Source organism: Bos grunniens, chromosome 15, assembly GCF_055505025.1.
Source record: "Bos grunniens cultivar Pamir isolate PY7600 chromosome 15, Bosgru_T2T1.0, whole genome shotgun sequence".
In the NCBI taxonomy this organism is placed as follows: domain Eukaryota; kingdom Metazoa; phylum Chordata; class Mammalia; order Artiodactyla; family Bovidae; genus Bos; species Bos grunniens.
Genome location: NC_141179.1, coordinates 4,983,138 through 5,006,162, shown reverse-complemented (window position 1 = coordinate 5,006,162; position 23,025 = coordinate 4,983,138). Strand labels below are relative to the sequence as shown.

Here is a 23,025-nt window from a genome sequence, read left to right as displayed (position 1 = left end):
TCTGATTTAAGTGTATTAAATATATTGCATTGCAAATTCTTACTTGTTACTGTTAGTACTTGTATCTGCTTATGAAGAACTGTATCTGTTTCTTACCTTTTGACTTCCTGTCATGATACGATCTGCCTCGATGATGAGGGGTATCCAAATACAGATTCTCAAGATCTTCTTGCCATGATTCTGGATTGAAGTGCTTGAGCAGGTCTTCCACAGTATCAAATTCTGCAATCGTCTTGTCCAGAGCATCCGCAGTGAGAGTGGGGTCCGTTACTGATGGAGAGTGATAGGATATCCCCTAAGAGTGACATACAGCTCAGTGTACTCAGAAAAAGTGCATTGCTATGAAATACAAGTCACACAACCTTATGGAAGGAACACAGACTTCTGATTATAAGACATCACATATATAAATATCATGCTGAGCCCCTGTGCCGTAGTCTTGCCATATTCCTAAATAATTGCTTGGTAAATCATAGGCATTTGCTTTACTGCAAATCAAAAACAGGAAGATCATAAAATACCCAGCTTATCTGAACTGTAATCATTAAAAATGATACCAGATAAATGGAAATATCAAAACAAGTCATTAAATTTCTTGGTTTAAAGTCCCAAATCATCATATCCATATCAACAAATAATGGTAATAGGTAAAGTATGAACTCCTTTCATCTTCCATGCAAACTGTGAGTAATCCATTTCATATCCCTTGCTTAGCTTTAATGCCCCCTCTTTACAGCTCACCTACCATAATAGACGTGAGCAGTGTTTAAATTTACTCTGGAAATACCTTGGTAAAATTTGGTACTTTAAGCATCTTATTGTCAACAAGAATAATAAGCCATGAAACTGGCTCCCTTGACTTAAGACTGGAAGATTCACTTGGGTGTGTATGTGTGTGTATACGCATTTTGTGTGTGTGTGTATGTACTTTCAGTGCTATAGTTGCTAGGGATCCCTGTTGCCATTAAAACATTCTCAGGAATACTCTTTAAGTGGGGAATGCAACATTATAGAAAGTCTGGAAGGGATTATGCATTTTGCCATGGAATATATTCCCATATAAATTTCTAAGCACTTACTTCACTAACGCTGTACAATCTTGAGGTAAATGAGCCATGAGTCAAACACCTCTGTAAAAATTGATGACCCATTAACAAGGGAATGGAAAGCATAGTCTCCAATGTTTTCTAAATGTCTTTAAAGAAACTGCTAAACAAATAATATCCCCCAAGGGCAAGTATCTCATATCTCTATAGGAAAATAAAAATTAATGAAAACTTACATTTCTGAAACTTAGCTGTATTCCTAAAGAGAAATAATATGCATATGCATTATAAAGTCCCAGACAGCAAAGCCCACAATTATTTTCAGACTTTCAGGTGAATGCTTTTTAAAAAATCAAGATCCAAAGATTCCCAAGTGACACTTACTCTTGGGGAAAATTATGAGGTTTTCAGTTTAGTTCAGTTGTTCAGTCATGTCCAACTCTTTGCAATCCCATGGACTACAGCATGCCAGGCCTCCCTGTCCATCACCAACTTCGGGAGCTTATTCAAACTCCGGTCCATTGAGTTGGTGATGCCATCCAACCATTTCATCTTTTGTCGACCCTGGCTCATCCCACCTTCAATCACTCCCAGCATCAGGGTCTTTTCCAATCAGTCAGTTCTTCGCATCAGGTAGCCAACTATTGGAATTTCAGCTCCAGCATCAATCCTTCCAATGACTATTCAGGACTGATTTCCTTTAGGATGGACTGGTTGGATCTCCTTGAAGTCCAAGAAACTCTAAAGAGTCTTCTCCAACATCACAATTCAAAAGCATCAATTCTTCAGCACTGATCTTTCTTTATAGCCTAACTCTCACATCCATACATGACTACTGGAAAAACTATAGCTTTGACTAGATGGACATTTGTTGACAAAGCCATGTTTCTGCTTTTTAATATGCTGTCTAGGTTTGTGTGTGGAAGAAAATAGCTTTTCTTCCAAGGAGCAAGTGTCTTTTAATCTCATGGCCACAGTCATCATGTGCAGTGATTTTGGAGCTCCCCAAAATAAAGTCTGTCACTGTTTCCATTGTTTCTCCATCTATTTGCCATGAAGTGATGGGACTACACATCATGATCTTAGTTTTCTGAATGTTGAGTTTTAAGCCAACTTTTTCACTTTCTTTCACTTTCACCAGGAGGCTCTTTAGTTCTTCTTCACTTTCTGCCATACCGGTGGTGTCATCTGCATATCTGAGATTATTGATATTTCTCTTGGCAGTCTTGATTCCAGCTTGTGCTTCATCCAGCCCAGCATTTCTCATGATGTACTCTGCATTTAAGTTAAATAAGAAGGGTGGCAATATACAGCTTTGGCATACTCCTTTCCCAATTTGAAAACAGGCTGTTGTTCCATGTCCAGTTGTAACTGTTGCTTCTTGGCCTGCATACAGATTTCTCAGGAGGCAGATAAGGTGGTCTGGTATTCCCATCTCTTTCAGAATTTTCCATAGTTTATTGTGATCCACACAGTCAAAGGCTTTGGCATAGTCAATAAAGCAGAAGTAGATGTCACTTTGAAACTCTCTTGCTTTTCTGATGATCCAATGGATGTTGGCAATTTGATTTTTGGTTCCTCTGCCTTTTCTAAATCCATCTGGAACATTTGAAAGTTCATGGTTTACATATTGCTGAAGCCTGGCTTGGAGAATTTTGAGCATTACTTTGCTAGCATGTGAGATGAGTGAAATTGTGTGGTAGTTTGAGCATTCTTTGGCATTGCCCTTCTTTGGGATTGGAATGAAAACTGACCTTTTCCTGTCCTGTAGCCACTGCTGAGTTTTCCAAATTTGCTGGCATATTGAGTGCAGCACTTTCACAGCATCATCCTTTAGGATTTGAAATAGCTCAGCTGGAATTCCATCACCTCCACTAGCTTTGTTCATAGTGATGCTTTCTAAGGCCCACTTGACTTCACATTCCAGGATGTCTGGCTCTAGATGAGGGATCACACCATCATAATTATCTGGGTCATGAAGATGTTCTTTGTAATCTTGCCACCTCTTCTTAATATCTTATGATTCTGTTAGGTTCATACCATTTCTGTCCTTTATTGTGCCCATCTTTGCATGAAATATTCCCTTTGTATCTCTAGTTTTCTTGAAGAGATCTCTAGTCTTTCCCATTCTATTGTTATCTTCAATTTCTTTGCATTGTTCACTGAGGAAGGCTTTCTTATTTCTCCTTGCTATTCTTTGGAACTCTGCATTCACGTGGGTATATCTTTCCTTTTCTCCTTTGCCTTTAGCTTCTGTTTGTTTCCCAGCTATTTGTAAGGCCTTCTCAGACAACCATGTTGCCTTTTTGCATTTCTTTTTCTTGGGGATGGTTTTGATCCCTGCCTCCTGTACAATGTCATGAACTTCTGTCCATAGTTCTTCAGACAGTATGTCTATCAGATCAAATCCCTTGAATCTGTTTGTCACGTCTACTTTATAATCACAAGGGATTTGACTTAGGTCATCCCTGAATGTTCTAGTGGTTTCCCCTACTTTCTTAAATTTAATTCTGTATTTGGCAATAAGGAATTCATGATCTGAGCCATAGTCAGCTCCTGGTCATGTTTTTACTGACTGTAGAGAGCTTCTGCATCTTTGGCTGCAAAGAATATAATCAATCTGATTTCAGTATTGACCATCTGGTGATGTTCATGTGTAGAGTCTTCTCTTGTGTTGTTGGAAAGGGTGCTTGATATTATCAGTGAGTTCTCTTGGCAAAACTCTATTAGCCTTTGTCCTGCTTCATTTTTTACTCCAAGGCTAAATTTGTCTGTTACTCCAGATATCTCTTGACTACCTACATTTGCATTTCATTCCCCTATAATGAAAAGGACATCTTTTTTGAGTGTTAGTTCTAGAAGGTCTTGTAGGTCTTCATAGAACCACTCAACATCAGCTTTTTCAGCATTATTATTTGGGGCATAGACTTGGATTACTGTGATATTGAATGGTTTGCCTTGGAAACCAACAGAGATCATTCTGTCATTTTTGAGATTGCCTCCAAGTACTGCATTTCAGACTCCTGTTGACTATGTGGGCTACTCCATTTCTTCTAAGGGATTCTTGCCCACAGTAGTAGACATAATGGTCATCTGAGTTAAATTAATCCATTCCAGTCCATTTTAGTTCACTGCTTCCTAAATGTTGATGTTCACTTTGTTCCTGTTTGACCACGTCCAATTTACCTTGATTCATGGACCTAACATGCCACGTTCCTATGCAATATTGTCCTATGCAATATTGTTAAGAGGTTTTATAAGAGCATAAATCCCTACTATTGGTATAATTTGTTGTTGGGAGGGACAGGGAGTAAGTGGCAGATGGGGTCTGGAGTATAAAGTGAGAGACATGAGATAGATTGGTGAAGGTACCAGTCCAGCCATTTAATTAGGAGTGTGTTTGTGTTTGTGTATGTGTGTGCATGGCTCATAGAAGCTGAACCCTGATTAAGGCACATTACTTCTGTCTTTCACAACCCTCTTGGTACACTATGCTTAAGGTAGCTAAATTTATGATTCAGTAACACAAGTCCAAATTCCCACTCAACTTTGTATTGTCTGGATCTACAGTCTACTTGGCTCTTACTGACCACATGATTTACAATTAGCTTTGTATCACAATAATGTGGTCTAAGATCCATAAAATCAAAATTAACTGGCCAAAGTTAGGTGCATGACACCATATGAAAGCTTTGAAATTACATTTTCCCCTCTTTTTTGAGACAAAAGACGGTACGTCAATCAAGCCATTCAACCACAAGCAAAGCTACCTAAATTATTCTGGGGACCTCCTGGCAAGGAGCTTCCTGGACTTTGTCTTAACAGTACCCATTCAGATGTCTCTCCAAGAGAAAGCTGTGGAGGCGCTCTTAGTCCCTGAGGATAAGGAGGGAATCTAAGCTCTTCTAGTATTAGTTTGAAGAGCAAATACAAACTATAGGTACAATGTAAAAGAGAACTTATGTATGAGTTTTGCTGCTTTTTTCAAGTTTTGACTTGAGATACTAGTGATGGTTGGGGATTCTCTGGTGGCTCAGATGGTAAAGAATCTGCAATGCAGGAGACCTGAGTTTGATCCCTGGGTTGGGAAGATCCACTGGAGAAGAGAATGACTACACGTTCCAGTATTGTTGCCTGGAGAATTCCATGGACAGAAGAGACTGGTGGGCTACAGTCCATGGGGTCACAAAGAGTCAGACATGACTGAGTGACTAACACACTAGTAATGGTTAAGAAAATATTTATGACTGATTAGGTGACTTAATCAACAATGGAGAACATTTTTGTTTCTGAGGCAATTATTTAAAAACTATTTTTGAATAGTTTTGAAACTAGGGAAATACTAGTTGATTGTGCTTCTTTCAATGGCACTATAAATTTGATCTCATTCAGATTCTGTTATATGTTCATAAAAATCAAACTAAAAGCTGAGTGAATTACTTTAAAATGATAAAAATTTGTTTTAAAAAATGTTCTGAAAACTGTAAACCAGTCTCAACAGAAGCAAAGAATGGTTTACATAGAAGTTAATGGGAGATCCAAGGGCTCTTGCTCCTGCTTCAGAAGGCTCTTGAAAATCAGAATGCTGAGAAAAGAAGTGAGGTCTCTCTAATCTTCCAAGAGGATTCAGCAGAACCTGGACTTAGAACTCACTCTAGAAGAATTTCCAGTGGATTCAGACATAAGGCTGAGCTTGCACGGACGCACCAAATGGATGGGACAATCCTTCTGTTTCAGAGTTCCTGCTGCTGTTGCTGCTAAGTCGCTTCAGTTGTGTCTGACTCTGTGCGACCCCATAAATGGCAGCCTGCCAGGCTCCCCCATCCGGGCTATCCTGAATTAGAGGGGGACTTCAAGCTTATTAATTTCTGCCCTTGGGGCAAGGACTGATGAGACAACCCTGAGCGATCACGCATAAGATACTTGAGGATCTTATGACAGAACAGCCAGAGGATCTCCTGACAGAACAGAACTCTTGGTCCTGGTGGAAAAGCTGCCACTGGAATGTACCTTAAATTGTCAGTCAGGCGCTAACTGCCCACACCTCCTGCCTAGCCTCTCAGCTCCCCAGTACCCCAGCATTATTTTAATTGTCTCCTACCTGACAATAATTGCCTATACCCAGCTAATTTCAGAGCATGCATTGCCAAGTATCAGAGATGAACAAAGTTTCTGTAAAATCACCATTATAGACCACACTGATCTCCATCAGATCATATTCTAGTCCAGCAGCCACACTTGGTGAATTAAAGAGTCACAGAGTCTATAGAAGAGGAAATCCTTGCATCTCAGGATATTTTTTAAAACTCCCCCCAAGAACAAAAGATTGACTATCACTTCAGGGGCAAAAAAAAAAAAAAATCAACGTTGACTCAGCTACACTAACATACTTTAGAACCATAGCCAAGTTTTCTCCATGCTCTTCATCTTATAATGAACAACTGCATTTATCATATTTTAGTTTATTGCTACACAAGTGCTCCCCACAGGATTGGTGAAAACAAAACCTGCTCTTTCTGTACAAAGTAGATAAGTAGACAGAATACTGAGAAATGACTAGATTTGGAGGGAAACAAATGGAGCACGAACCATTTTAAGTTTCAGGGTGAATTATGTTTTATTTCTAAGACACACAGAACACAAGTCTGGCTTGCACTTAAGTTTTATCTTGTGATTAACACTGGGGCTTTTTCACATATGAAAAGACCATTGAAAATGCAAAGGTTAACAGCTTCCCCTGGAATATTCAAAAAACTATTTCAAAATTCCCCACTTGAGCTTGGGCCCTGGACCTGTTTCAGTTGGAATGTTCTGCTTTGAAACTCATAAGTACTTAAGTCATTGCCTCCCGTGTTCCTACAATGGGTACTGACATTTCCTGGAAACCTTTCTGAAAGAGAAGGCAAAAGGGCATCTGACATAGCCCACTGTCGAAGAAATGGAAGAACGCATCATGCTTGAGATCTGGCTTTGGATCAAGCCATAGATCCTGCATGCAGCTGAGGCCATCCCAGGATTGACCTTAGCTACTACTCCATCAGTTGTTTTTGCAGGAACAGAAACATAAATTACTTACTGAGATAGAGCTTGTGACTGACTCCCAATTGGTCTCTGAGGCTGCTGCAGGTTGGAAATATTCCTAGAAGGCAAAGAAACATCCATGCGAGTCAGGCAAACCCCTGTTCAACTCATTACATGCACAGTTTCATCTCAGCCATCTGAATCTGCTTCCAACTATGTGACAATGGGAATACAGGCTACACGCCTGCTGAACAGATCACCATCTGCCTTAAGCACCTCTCCTCAAGAGCCCTTGTCATTCAAGACATGGACAATTGCATTCACATATTCTTATAAACACTGGTGAAATGAAAAAAATGTGAGGACAGGAGTTCAAATTTTAACTCAGTCATCCACTGGCCATGTGGCCTCTCCTCTCCAATCCTTCTTTTCCTCTCTGCAAAAGGAATGTGCTTGTACATTGTGACGTGCTGAGCTACGCTCAGTCATGTCTGACTCTTTGTGATCCCGTGGACTGCAACCCACCAGGCTCCTCTGTCCATGGGGATTCTCCAGGCAGGATTACTAGAGTGGGTTGCCATTTCCTCCTCCAGGGGATCTTCCCAACCCAGAGATCAAACTCACATCTCCTGCACTGGCAGGTGGATTCTTTACTGCTGAGCCGCCTGGGAAGCCCTGTAAAAGGCTGACATCAGATGCTTAAATTACAGGGCCATTTTGAGGACAGACTGCATTAATGATGTAATTATAACTAGAACCTAATAAAGATTAATAATTATTATCAGTGTTAATGTTTACTTGGTTTGAACTACATTCTGTAATATGTTCATTTCTGCTAAGCTAGTCTATGATAATCTGTGACCTTTTAAAGATGAATTAACTGACAAAATGCTATTCCTGACTCTATCAAGAAATGTCAGGAAGACTGGCAGGAGGAAGGAAATGGCTGTGGGAGTGACAAAGCACTACCCACTCAAGGAAAGAAAGTGAAGAGCAGACTCAAAGTCTTAAAGGGTTTGTGACCTCAGAGAAAGAAACTTCTCTTATAAGGCAAAGTTCTTTCTGATTTGTCTGTTAATTATTCCAGTACCCGTAAGTTTTATAAACATAATGGGAAGGAAAGCTGACTCTATCATTTTCACAAGTCACATGTGATTTCTTGACACTGCTAAAATAAATCACTTTGGTTAATTTCTTCTAGCCTGATCAGGGAGTAGGAGGTATTTTAAGATGATGCTGAGAAAAATTCAGCCACTCAAATCTGACAGCTTATTCACCCAAGTGTGCTTACTGAATGAGAGCTAAGAATCGTGTCTAAAAAATTTCAATACCCAACAACAACAAAAAAAAATTTCATTAACATTTTGAAGAGCTGGAAGTGTATTTGTTAACTGCTGATGATACAATTGGTTTATATATAAATGTCTACATAGAAGAAACTTTGTTTTCCAGAGGGAACTAAGGCAAATGTGGGGTTCGGGAATGAACATCTATTAAAAACTGGCTGGGCATCATTATTCTAATCTCAATCTCAAGGAAGAGAGGAAAAAGAAGTCTCTGCACTCTGCAAGACAGAATATACATGGAAAGAACACTGATATCTCATGGAAGGACGGGTGCAAACAAATGAAGGTAAACATTTATATGAGTCTTCATAAACTGGTAAACAAGTCAAAATAAGCAAGAAAACCAATGGCTTCTCCCTGTCTTGGAGATGCTATTAGTGTGAGAATATATTTCAGATTAAAAAATGGGATATGAGCAATTCTCAGATCAGAGAATTTTCATTTTTACTCATTCATGATATCTTTGTTAATCATCTAATGTGATATATTCTAAGCTGAGCATAGCATCACAAGGAAATAAGGAACCATAATTCCTTTCAAGGAGTTCAGAATGTAGACAAACAAACAGGTGAACAAACTCAGGCAGGTGCTCTGATATTACTCAAGATACCACAGGCAGTAAGAAATTCTTCTTGCCTGGGAAGTGGGCTTAGAAAAATTTTGCCTAAGAAGGTAACTTGAGCTGAGTCTTGTAGACTTAGATAAGCAGACAAGTAAGCAGATGGTTATTTGCTAGAATGGTATAGTAGAAGACAATTAAAGAGACAGCAACCTAAACAATATGAGGAGAGTATACAGAAAAAGGAGAAAGTTGATGGGGAAAGTTAGTGAATCAGGCATGTTGGACATAAAGGATTTGTAGTACTGGTATAACATCCAGGTAGACATGTTCAGGAAGCCATTTGTTATATGAGAATAAACCTCATGAACTTGAGATATAAAATAAATCCTGAACTTGAGATATAAAACTGGGAAATTATCAGCATAAAAATGGCGGACATATATAGCATTGTGTAATTAACTGAATAAGCAATGGATTGTGTCAACGGCATATGGAAATCAGAAGCGGAACCATCTTAAAATTTTGGAAGTGGAAAGAACTCTTAGGATTATCTAAAATGCTAAAAGGATATGAAGGATAATCTCTTTATTTTAATTACAATATTAGAAGACCAATTCTCAGAGAGACAGTGTGCTCTATATTACACAGCCATCTTCTGGAATGACTGGACCAGCAGAGCCCATTCCTCAGTAAAAATCTGTGTGGTGATTTTTCACATCATTGCAGCTAGCGTGGGTAATTGTACGCCTGGGGGAGGAAAATGGAACAGAGTCCAAAAGGAGAGTCTTCTATTGTAGGTTCTATACAGTGGCTCAAGTGGTAAAGAATCTGCCTGCCAATACAGGAGACACAAGAGATGTGGGTTCGATCCCTGGGTCAGGAAGAGCCCCTGGCGTAGGAAATGGCAACCTACTCCAGTATTCCTGCCTGGAAAATTCCACGGGCAGAGGAACCTGCTGGGCTACAGTCCATGGGGCCACAAAGAGTTGGACATGATCAAACACACACACATAGACACACACACACACACACACACACACACACAGAGGTTCTATAAGCAGAGTAAGATAGGAATCTCATTTCATTCTTTTGCATTTAAATATCTAGTTTTCCCAGCACCATTTATTAAAGACTATCTTCTTCACTATTTGGGAAGGACTGTCTTCTTCACCGTTTATTAAAAACTATCTTCTTCACTATTCACTACAGAATTCCAGTCAGAAATTTTAATAGGAACAAATGTTAAATGACTTCATTAAGACCTATATAAAATGTATCAATAAATTTATCTTCTCTTAGCAATATGAATATTAGACATTTAAAAGAAACCAACTTTCTTTTATGTTATTTCAAAGGTTTGCCATTATTTATAAATGGCGTTTGGGACAATGGATACATGTATGTGAATGGCTGAGTCCCTTTGCTGTTCACCTGGAATACCACATCATTGTTAAATGGCTATGTGCTTAGTTGCTCAGTCGTGTCCAACTCTTTGTGACCCCATGGAATGTAGCCCACCAGGCTCCTCTGTCCTTGGGGATTCTCCAGCAAGAATACTGGAGTGGGTTGCCATGCCCTCCTCCAGGGGATCTTCCAACCCAGGGGTCGAACCCAGGTCTTCCACATTGCAGGTGGATTTTTTTAACCATCTGAGCCACCGGGGAAACCCTGTTAATTGTCTATACCCCACTACAAAATGCTTCTGGTATTAAAATAAAATAAGAAGAATGACATCTAAAATGAGCTTTTAAAAGGGAATGACATCCCTTATAAAAATAAAATACAGAACCTCCAAATTTTAGCCCTGAAAAGAGAATCTTGGCATGGGAAAGAATATAGCAATTTTACTTTCTAAGTCTATACTCCTAGGATAATTTTCATTTCTTCCATCATATCTCCCAAATCCAAGATACCAGTAAATCTCCCAACTTCCTGTTAACTTTCTCCATGCTTCTTTCTTCCTTCTTAGAGTCTGCATTACACAAGACAGGTGGAATTATCTTTTTTTCCAGCTTAATTGAGAAATAGATGACATAAAATGCTGTATAAATTTAAAGTATATAATGTGACAATTTGATATGTATATATTGTGAAATAATTACCACAGTAAGGTTAACACATCCATCATTCACATAATTACAAGTGTGTGTGTGTGTGTGTGTGTGTGTGTGTGTGAAAGAATGTGTGTGGTGAGAATATTTAAGATATTCTCTTAGCAACTTTCAGGTACATAACACAGCATTCAGCAGGCTGTGTATTAGATCCTCAGAACCTACTAATCTTATTACTAGAAGTGTGTTACCAATATCTCACATTTCCCCCAATTCTTCTGCCTCCAGCAACCACCATTCTACTTTGTTTCTGCATAAATTTTGTTTTTTGTCTAAATGATTCCACATATAAGTGAGATCATATAGTTTTTGTCTTTTTTCTGTCTGATTACTTAGTTCACACAGGATAATGTCCTCAAGGTTCATCCGTGTTGTCAGAAATGTAGGATTTCCTCCTTTATTGTGATTGAAAAAATGCATAAATATAATGTAAAATATATGTCATATTTTCTTCATTCATTCATCTATCAATGGACACTTATGTTGCTTCCATATCTTGGCTATTGTGAACAATGCAATGACTGTGGGAGTGCAGATATTTCTTCAATATAGAGATTTCATTTCCTTTGGATGTATATCCAGAAGTGGGATTCCTGGATCATATGGTAGTTCTATTTTTAATTTTTCAGGAACTTCCATACTGTTTTCCATACTGGCTGCACAAATTTACATTCCCATCAAAAGTACATTCAGATCAGATCAGATCAGATCACTCGCTCAGTTGTGTCCAATTCTTTGCTACCCCACGAATCGCAGCACGCCAGGCCTCCCTGTCATCACCAATCCCGGAGTTCACTGAGACTCACGTCCATCGAGTCAGTGATGCCATCCAGCCATCTCATCCTCTGTTTTTTCCACATCCTCAATGACAGTTACCTTCTATCTTTTTAATAATAGCCATCCTACCAGGTGGCAGACAAGATCTCACCATGGTTTTGATATGCATTTCTCTGATGATTAGTGATAATAAGCATCTTTTCATGTACCTATTGACCATTTATATCCCTTTGGAAAAAAGCTTACTCAGGTCCCATTCTCATTTTAAATCAGATTATTTGTTTTTTTTTTTTTTAATTTTATTTTATTTTTAAACTTTACATAATTGTATTCGTTTTGCCAAATATCAAAATGAATCCGCCACAGGTATACATGTGTTCCCCATCCTGAACCCTCCTCCCTCCTCCCTCCCCATACCATCCCTCTTTGATTATTATTCTTTTTCTTTTCTTTTTTGCTATTGAGTTGTATGAGTTGTTTATATATTTTTTATATTAACTGCTTATCGGACACGTAGTTAGGCAAATATTTTCTCCCATTCTGCAGGCTGCCTTTTCATTCTGTTGGCTGTTTCTTTTGCTGGGTAGAATCTTTTTATTTTGATACAGTCTAACTGCTTATTTTTATAATGCCTTTGTTTTTGGTGCTAATACCAATGTCAGGAGCATTTTCCCTATGTTTTCTTCTAGGAGTTTTATGGTTTCAGATCTTACATTTAAGTATTTAATCTATTTTTAGTTAGTTTTTGTGAATAGTATAATAAGGGTCTAATTTCATTCTTTTGCATTTGAGTATCTAATTTTCCCAACACCATTTATTGAAAATACTCTCTCTCTTGTATTGAGTATTCTTGATTCCACTATCAAATGCTGATTTGTTTCCTGGTTCTCAATTCTATTTCATTGATATCTTTTAAAACTGTAAATCAAGTCACTCTGTTTTCTGTTGAAAAAAGAAGCAACAGCTTTCCATTGCACTCAGAGAATCTGGTTTCATACAAGCTGACCGCTGCTTACCACAGCTCCTGGTGTCTTCTGTGATTTGATGTTCTACAGTTCTCACCAACCCCTCTCCCCTCCTACACTGGCCTTCTCACAGTCTTTCACATAACACCTCCAAGCTTCTTCTCCCCTTGAGTCTAAATTTGTTGTTGGCTGGGCTGCTCTTTCTCCAAGTCTTAGTTCTCTGTTCAAGTATCAAATATTTAGAGAACCTCTTCCGAACACTATTTAAAATACTTCCACTCTTGGTTGCTCTGTTCACTTATTTTGCTTAATTTTCTTCAAAGCATTTAGGATGAACAGAATTGATTTTATATTTGTTTATTGCTGATTATCTTTTTTCCTCAAGTAGAAAGTATGCTACCAAATGATAGGGACCTTGTTGATTGCTCTCTACTCTATCCCAAGTTCCTAGCTAGTTTTGGTACACACTCCAATTTCTCTGGTCTCTAGTGTATATTCAGGAAAGATGTTCAGCTGCTACCTAACCCCCGCACCCCCGCCCCAGTACAGGTAAGCAAGACAGATGGTTCTTAAGATGGTTCGACTGTATGATGCTGCAAAAGTGATACACATTCAGTAAAAAAAAAAAAAAAAAAAAACAAACCAAAAACCCTGCACTTTAAATTTTGAATTTTGATCTTTTCTGTAGCTAGCAATGTAGTAGGATACTTTCTCCCAGTCATGCACAGGATCATGAGGGTAAACAGCTGATACACCACAACCATTCTGGACATCATTCTGTTTTTCACTTTCAGTATTCAATAAATTTCATGAGATAGTAAACACTTTATTATTAGAAAATAGGCTTGGTATTAGGTGATTTTGCTCAAGTATAAGCTAATGTGTGTTCTGGAACATGTTTAAGGCAGGCTAGGTTAAGCTATGATGTTTGGTAGATGAGATGTATTAAATACATTTTCAATGTAATATTTTCAATAGGTTTATTGGGATGTAATCTTGTCATAAGCTAAGGAAGATCTATAGTTTAATAGTCAAGGTCCTTTCTGAACAGTTGGTGCCTGTGTCATTCTATTTGCTCAGTTCAGTTCAGTCATGTCTGACTATTTGTGACCCCATGGACTGCAGCACACCAGGCCTTCCTGTCCATCTCCAACTCCCGGAGTTTACTCAAACTCATGTCCATTGAGTCGGTGATCCCATCCAACCATCTCATCCTCTGTAACCCCCTTTTCCTCCTGCCTTTAATCTTTCCCACTTCAGGGTCTTTTCCAAGGAGTCAGTTCTTCACATCTGGTGGCCAAAGTATTGGCGTTTCAGCTTGAGCATCAGTCCTTCCAATGAATATTCAGGCCTGATTTCCTTTAGGATTGAGTGGCTTTGATCTCCTTGCAGTCCAAGGGACTCTCAAGAGTCTTCCCCAACACCACAGCTCAAAAGCATCAATTCTTTGGCACTCAGCTTTCTTTATAGTCCAACTCTAACATCTATAGACTGCTAGCTTTCCAAACTGCAGGCTAATTAAAAACAAACTCCTTTTTTTATGGGTGTTCTCAGCAGAGCAGTGCCCTTAGCATTACTTTAAGAAATGCTAAAACGGAACAGTGACCAATCATTGAAAATGTATTAAAACAGTCCAGCTTACAAAAACACATTTCTGTTCTTTGTTACAGCAAAGTCAGAGAAGTGCTTTAAAAGCCATGTCCTATTCATCTGAGGAGAGAGGACTGTTCCGAGAAGTTAGGACAAACTTAGCTCTTGATTTCCTTAGAGCATGCTCCTGGAAGTTGGTACGTTCCATCCTACAAGAAAGAAGCTGATATTTTGGCTTTATTACTACGTTAGTCCATGTAGGAATCTTAGGTTCTGTGGGTACCTTATTGAAGTCATTTAGAAGTTCAATGCCCTCATTTGAGACATAAGCAAACTGATGCTCAAAGAGAAAAGGAACTGGCCATCACCTCAAACCGAGTATTACTGAAGTCAGGACTAGAACCCAATAAGCTACTCTATCTCTTAGTCACTTTTTTTTTTTTTCCCAATTCACCAAATAATGACATGTATCATTCTATTATTATAGGCATCTTAATCTGCATTGTCTTAATCTAATGATAATTAATTTATATCATTAAAATTATAACAAATTACTCTCAGTTCATGTCCTCACATTAAAATAGTTCCTAATTATATTTTGGCAGTGAAACTCATTATTTGGCATTTTGAACTGAAACTCCCTCACTCTCTGGATTATACTATTTGGAGTAATTCTAAAAACATAGATATGATTCTCAGATGTTCACTTTTTAAACAGCTTAGTATGTAAGGTTTGGTTTGGATGAGAAGCATTACAAACAAGAATGTTGGAAAAGTATATGAAAGTAAAATCTTAAAGTACCACATAAAAGGCAGGTAGATATTTATATAATTGTAGTGTGGAATAGTTGTTTCTAAGTATGAGCGCTAAAGTCAGAAAATGTAAAACCTGATACACCTCACATACACAAATCATTGTATAAATCCCCAAAATACCAAAGACAGAATGGAAAGCATAATGACAACTAGCAACTATACCAGTAGCAGATTCAACAGAAAAAAAGTTAATATCCTTAAAATAAAATAAACTCATAAGTCAAAAGGTTAAAAAACAGCATGTTCTATATAGTACAGTACAGTTTCCTAGAAACCTGTACAGATTATCTGACTGCACCAGGACAGAAGCAGCAGTGGGGAAGAAAATGTGGATTGGAGGGTCAGTGCCTCCATTTACCTGGACTGACGGTATCACCCGTGGAAAATAAAAGTCTGTTTTATAGAAATGTTTCTCACAAATTACTAAATACAGAATTGTTCAAAGATGAAACAATAAAGACTGTTCTAGAATGATCATATTAGGTGATCATATTGCACCTAAAACATGGCTGCTCACAAACTTCGATGTTTTTAAAAACAGTCACAAAAATACGTAGGTATTTTTTCAAGCAGTACCGTTTTATCTCATTTTTTGGTTGTTTTTTCTTTTTTATTCATTATTTCCCTTTCCGTTATGTTTTATTACAGGATATTGAATATAGCTCCCTGTGCTATACAATAGGACCTTGTTGTTTCTCAGAAACATGGTGTTTAAAAACAGCCACAGAAATATGAAATCAGTTCAGAGTCAGACAGGCATTTTTCTGGCTCTATTTGCAGACAGTTTATGCACAGGCTGAAAGCAAATGCAGCTGGGGACAAAACAGCATTATAAGTAATGAATAGTTTCAATATTAATCCCCTATATCTAAAGACTACAATATGAATAGAGATTTCCATTTTCAGAAAAGAGATCTCCAGATAACCCTTACTTGCCATCAGTCACCTTGAGCTCATCCCACAGGGCACGTAGTGTATCACAAGCTAATAAGTAAACAGTCTACTCGTTCCTCTACCAAGGCAAGCCTGCACACATTTATTCATTGAATGCCTACACTGGATGTGCAAAAGAATCCTTCTTCTGTTCCTTTATAGTGGAGCTAGGACACTTGTTTTTTGAATCTGGTTGCTATGACAGTGTTCCAAACATTTGGGATGATTATTTGTGGCACCTGTTTCTGGAAATCTTGGAGGATGGCTGTTCATTTTTATCCTAGGTGATTATGCTGTACGTGAGCAGATGAGCCATGAACTGTTCATTGCTCAGAGGCTGTACTCCACCATCTCTTAAAATATATGCTGTTATGTGGGGTTTTTAAAAAGCATTCAACCAAAACAACCTTTAACTTACCAAGGATGATTTATTTTAGAAAATTTTAAAAGACATTTCCCTAATTAAAAATAAATGTTTCTTCTGTTTGCTGTTTTATATTTACTCCACACAAGCAAAAAATAAATATCTCTCCTAACTTTATAATATTGTATTGGTTTTGCCATATATCAAAATGAATCTGCCACAGGTATACATGTGTTCCCCATCCTGAACCCTCCTCCCTCCTCCCTCCTCCCTCCTCATACCATCCCTCTGGGTCATCCCAGTGCACCTGCCCCAAGCATCCAGTATCGTGCATCGAACCTGGACTGGTGACTCGTTTCATATATGATATTATGTAAAGTTAAATAAAATAAAATTAAGAAAAAAAAAAGAAATATCTCTCCTAATTGTGTCTGTGCTTTAATGCTTAAAGATGTTTCTTTTGAAATGGAAAAGAAACACAGAGGGATTTGACATGATTCAGAAAACAATAATGAACAAACATACTACAACATTTATTCGTTCAGTGTATTCTTCATTTCATGACACTCTGCTCAGTTCGTGACCCACTGAGGGAAATGCAAATAATGCTAAACTTGGAGCCCTGAGTCTTAGGATCACTGTACAGGTGAGACCATTTAAAACAAAGACCTTGATATTCCAGTACATGGACTTCTGGCATGTAATCCAAGTGATATATGTGGAAATGATACACCGATGTCTTAATGTCTATAGGAATAGAATGAAGCAAGTATTGAAAACTCTTAGGTTCAACCAAACTCTGTGGTCCATCCAAATCTTTACAAGTATAATTCATTATATGCTCATTATCAAACCAGCTATTTTACAAGTATTAAGTGAAAAGCCTTGGCTTGAGGCCAGCTTTTATTGGCAACAACATTTAACATAAGGATATCAAGAGTTCAAGGATCAATAATTAATAAGAATCAAAGAGCATGTTTCAAAGTTAGAGAATTTTCCTGTGAAATTTAATAACATATGTTCTTAGAGCTATAAGAAGCCATGGGCATGAATCATCTATTATTGGAAATATAAGATATATATTTAAAAAAACAAATATATCTTTAGTAAAAAAAAAATAGTCCTTGTAGATAAGACACACTTGCAGATTTCCACTGGCTTAAGAATTAATTTTATCACCTTTTCACTTATCATTATTGATAATAAAGTATGTACAATGTTTTAATTTAAAACTCCTAGGATTCATCCATGTATTTTTTTAGCTTTTTATTTTTTAATTAATTTATTTTTTACTGAAGGATAATTGCTTTATAGAATTTTGCTGTTTTCTGTCATCCATGTATTTTTAATGCTAATGTCAAGATTTTTTTTTAAGTTCACTTTTATTCTTATAAGAAACTTTTTATACTTGTTAGTTTCTGATTTCTTCAGATGGAATTTAGTCTGGGAAGCTGTTCTCAACAGGCTAAGCAACGATTGAGCAAACATCAGTCCAATGGGCAAAGAAGAAATTTCCTCTGACAAGCAGAAAAGAGATCATCAATTTAGAGGTTGTCATGAGAGTCATCTTGAGAATTAAAGAAAGCCTGATCTGTGTTTGCAGACAGAGAGAAAAGGTCTATTTAAATAGAAAAAGGATGAACAACAAGCAATTATCATCTGTATACAATAATTAAGTTGAGGAAAACATGAGGATCCTGGAGAAGAGAGACGGATGAATGAAGAAGTGGTTAAAGCTTTTGTTTGCCAAGTAAGGACATCTCAGCAAAGGGCTGAACAGAAAATTGAAAATTGCAAAACTCAACCTTGCTAGTAGCTTTCATTGTATTTGATACATACAAAGATATACGAACATTTAATTTACATCTCGAAAAGTACTGCCAGAGGTCTCTGTACAATGTGTTGCTGAAAAGCTAGTGCAGGTTTAAATTTTGTGATTAGCTCTTATAAACACAATAAAATTGTTTAGTATTAAGAAAACTCTATTATTAATTGTCTGGCAGTAACAGGTGCTGTTTATGGAGCGTAGAATATGTGACCAGCATTATAGGAAACCCTTCCACACATCAGGGGCTTCCCAGGTGGAGCTAGTGGTAAAGAACCCACCTGCCAGTGCCAGAGACATAAGAGACGCAGGTTCGATCCCTGGATAGGGAAGATCCCTGCAGGAGGAAATGGCAACCCACTCCAGTATTCTTGCATCCCATTCATCGTTTCTATAGCTTTAAGAGATGAGAAAGTAGGGAGAAAAGATGCTTAAGAGGAACCTGCCTGTGGAATCAAGCCTGGTTTTCAGAGGCTCCACAAACACCTGAACCAGAGGCTGACTCTTCCTGCTCTTTCATCTCTGCTGAGCTAGTCCTCTTTTCATTTATAAAGAATCCTTTTATAACCTAAACAAATACCCTTGATTTATATTAAGTATAGGTTTTCATACATTTCTTAAATGCATTTCAAAAAAAAATACTTGGCTTAGATCATCAGTAGCCTGAATATTATTAAAGATTGTGTTTTTGATAGTGCTAAGTTAATCTTAAAGATTATTTACACTACCAAGCTAAAATGGATGCTGAGGAAATTACTTTGCTATGTTAGAAAAATTACAAGTTTGAAATGAAGAAGAGAAATATTGACCTGAATTATTCATGTTTTCTTTTCCTTGCATTTAGCACAACTCCTGGTACATAGTGAGTACTCTGTTTTTTGTTTTTTCTTTGTTGATGGGGGAAGTAACACTTCATACTCAAAATTCAACAAACCATTTCACTTTGTCTGGATGACTCTGTGCTGAAATCCACACCCCTAAGAACTACAAAACTTCTGTCTACTCTGAAAGTGAAAAATGAAAGTGTTAGTCATTCAGTCTGTCTGACTCTTTGCGACCCTGTGGACTGTAGCCTGCCAGGCTCTTCTATCCATGGAATTCTCCAGGCAAGAATACTGGAGTGGATTGCCCTTCCTTTCTCCAGGGGATCTTCCCAACCCAGGGACTGAACTCTGGTCTCCTGCATTGCAGGCAGATTCTTAACTGTTTGAGCCACCAGGGAAGCCCTTCTCTACTTTAATGGTGTAATATAAATAGATTATCCTCATGGTGGCCAAAATCTAGTTATATTATTAAAACAAATAGTTGGGAAAATGGCAATTACAAACACTATGAAGATTAAGGCCATGTCACCAAAATCCTTTAGCTAAAATCATTTCCTCTCTGAACTAAAATTATTGCATTGCTAATTAAAACTCCTAATATTTTACTTTAGGGAGAAAATACCATTTAAAGTCCAACAGTCAACGTAGTTTGTCACACTACCAGGAAAAAAAAAATCACTCATTAAATGTTATTCAGCAAGTGATAGGTAAATAAAGGGGAACACCTCATTAAAAACTCAGGGGCAATATAAGCGTAAAGCATTTAAAAAGCTGTTCATTCTTTTTAAAAATGCAAATATTGCCTAGGGAGGTGATTGTGCTTTTGTAACACATTTTATCCTGTATATATTAATCTTCTTCCTTACACTGGGCCTGCATGCTTTCACTAGAGCTGCAAACCATAATTATCATTTGGCACTACAGGTTACACTGAATATAAAATATTTAATAGACATGTTTATATCGTAGTACTATGTAATTAAATAACAGTTAATTCAAAGGACAAGCTTTTTCTTGAGCTGACTGTAAGGGGGTTTCCACACTCTTTTATGTGGTTAAACTAGAGAACTCATTACAGTAAAGTCTGAAGCAGAAATGTAGCACCCATTCTACTGCAAATCACACTTTACAAAAAAGGTTGAGATTAGCAAATTCTTGACCTTGCAGTTCCTCTTTCCACTCTGCACCTAACTAGAAATTAATCAAAGCAGTTTGCAGGTTTCAGATCTCTAAAGAGAGCAGGCTTACTGTCTGGGTTCATGAGCTGAGCTGCTTGGAGCAGAGTGCCACACACACATTGTGGACTTCATCCTGTTGACGCTGATAAAGCTTCACCCGGAGAAAAACTAAACACTGTGGCCAGACTCTGGCTAAAGCCAGTGAAGGAGCCGTCCTAGGAACAGATGTGTGCCTCAGTCCATATAACTTCACCATCACTCCTGAGCAGACAATGCCAAGTCTTCTCATACTGGTTGGGGAAATCATTCTGAATAGGATAAATGGTATTTAGGTGAGCAAGTCTGCAATTTGAACCTTATTAGTTAGTGTTCTGGAGAAGGCAATGGCATCCCACTCCAGTACTCTTGCCTGGAAAATCGCATGGGCAGAGGAGCCTGGTGGGCTGCAGTCCATGGGGTCGCTAAGAGTCGGACATGACTGAGCGACTTTGCTTTCACTTTTCACTTTCATGCATGGGAGAAGGAAATGGCAACCCACTCCAGTGTTCTTGCCTGGAGAATCCCAGGGACGGGGGGAGCCTGGTGGGCTGCCATCTATGGGGTCGCACAGAGTCAGACACGACTGAAGTGACTTAGCAGCAGCAGTTAGTATTCATGGGGTTTTACAATTCTTTTTCACTTTTGGTTATCATCAGTTAACTTTTGCCTGTCATTACATTAGCAATATTCATCAGCAGTTTCCATAAGTGAAAACACTAGGCTTTGCAAGCAAAGTCTTAATCCCAGATTGGCTCTCCTTGGCTTCCTGCTATACTTTCTTTGGTATTATCACATGCTGTGTACTTTAAGAATTCACTGCTGCATTCCTCTAAGCCAAATATAATTACAAAGGTATTTTTGTTTCCAAAGAAAAAAAATACAATGCATTCCAAAGTCAAAGGGAAAATACTCTAGGGGTTGGGTAAACTATTGCTTCTCCTCTACAGGATTGGAAGAAGTCAGAGCAGACTATGTTGCTGCTGCCCAAGCCCAAGGATTAGCTGAGATATACCCTGGATATTTTTTTTTTTAAGGGAGATTTCATGTTGCACATGTAAACCTTCTACCTATTTCTTACTCTCAGCAGCACAGTTTTAGAGTGAAAGGAACCTTACAGATCACTAGGTTCAAAGTTCTCTGACTATTTTGAATGGCCAGAGCATGTAACTCACCGTGCTGGGCACTGGATAACGCATAGTTGCATAAGACGGAAAACTGCCCTTGAGGAACTTGGTTAATATCACCTGGATTAATTCTAATTCCCCACCCTTGTTGCTCCCTTTCACATCAGCAGCTTTTAGCTGCGTAATGGCTTACCACTATGTGACATTATCTTGTTCATTTATTGCTGTACTTGTTTCCCAAGTTTGCATCTCTCCATTAGAATATAAGCCCTGGAAGATGTGATGTTTTCTAATGTTCTCACTGCTCAATCTTTAGCATTTACAGCAGGGTCTGCCAACGAACACGTGTTCAATAAATGCTGGTTAAAGGAAAGAATAAATACTGGATTACTGTGAGGATCAAATGAGGTGATTCATGTAAAGCCCTAGCAGGAAGGCTGCTACACAGCTGAATGTTAATAAATATCTGTGGAATGAATAAATGAATAACACAAAATCTATGGAAACAAATGTCTCAGAAGAAGTGGCCTTGGAGTTGACCTTCAGATGATGATCAGGGCTTCTGACAGTAAGGGGAGTAGGCAGGTGGGGAAAAGGGCATGAACGGAGTGGTGCGATCTTGGACCTGTGAGCCTGCCATGTGTCCCAAGTACCAGGCAGAAAATGAGGTTGAAAAAGTAAGACAAGTCAGAGAGTCTTAAATGTCAGATGTGGCTCTTCCTTTTCCACTTTCTTTCTTTCTTTTCTGGGGGGGTGGGAGGTAGAGCATTTAACCATTCATTCAACAGGTTCTTGTGGATTTCCACTATTAGTGACTACATGACCTAAGTTATGGCAGATACAGAAATGAAAAAAGCATCAAGGTCACCGTTCTCAGAGAGTTTTCAATCTGACCATCCTCTGCCTACATGCGAGCAAATCAACACCTCAAAAGCTCAAGTGTCAGCAACATCAGCAGATCTGAAGCCTGCAGCGGGGGTCTCTGGACATGCAGTAGTGCAAAGCACTAACTCGTAGGAAGCTGGTTACTAATACAGCCATGTCTCCCTTGCTCCTGCTTACATGCATTGCTTTCTGTGTATACGAAAAAAAATGAGAAAAATTCCTCTGGATTCAAGTGATCTTAAGCAACATAATAAAATCCCTAGAGGATGAATAGTAAATGGTAGATGGCTATTCTGAGAGATGAGAATAGTGGAGAAAATTGAAGATCAGAAATCCAGTGCTGTTGGTTTAAAAAGCTTTTTTGGAATGTTGATAATCTTCTAAGCTTATCTTAGAATCAGGAGGCGTTCCTTATTTTGGTACTCAAACCCCTAAAATGATAACAACATTTTCTACTCAAATACAATTTAGTTCGATCTTATCCCTCAGCAGGATGCAAAATTACCTTTTTTTTTTTCAAAGAAGAGTTAGAATGTTTGCCTGATGAGAGGATTCAATAGATGAGAACCCCATAAGTATTTTATGATGACCCCTGGGGCTGGTCAGCAGGGATTGATTT

At 38.1% G+C, this 23,025-nt stretch overlaps 1 protein-coding gene across 7 annotated transcripts in view; it reads right to left on the bottom strand.

The window, feature by feature from the left end:
* PDGFD (platelet derived growth factor D) overlaps positions 1-23,025 on the bottom strand; it is a 280,491-nt gene that overhangs the window by 35,424 nt on the left and 222,042 nt on the right. For 3 of the 7 annotated variants that reach the window (XM_086338255.1, XM_086338256.1, XM_086338260.1), the window contains 2 exons: positions 7,123-7,185; positions 97-295 (listed from right to left, as the gene is read on the bottom strand). In XM_086338255.1, coding sequence (XP_086194381.1) covers positions 97-295; positions 7,123-7,185 — 262 coding nt within the window. The remainder of the gene's footprint in view (positions 1-96; positions 296-7,122; positions 7,186-23,025) is intronic. The other 4 variants (XR_015141419.1, XM_086338259.1, XM_086338258.1 and 1 more) reach the window with 2 other exon arrangements.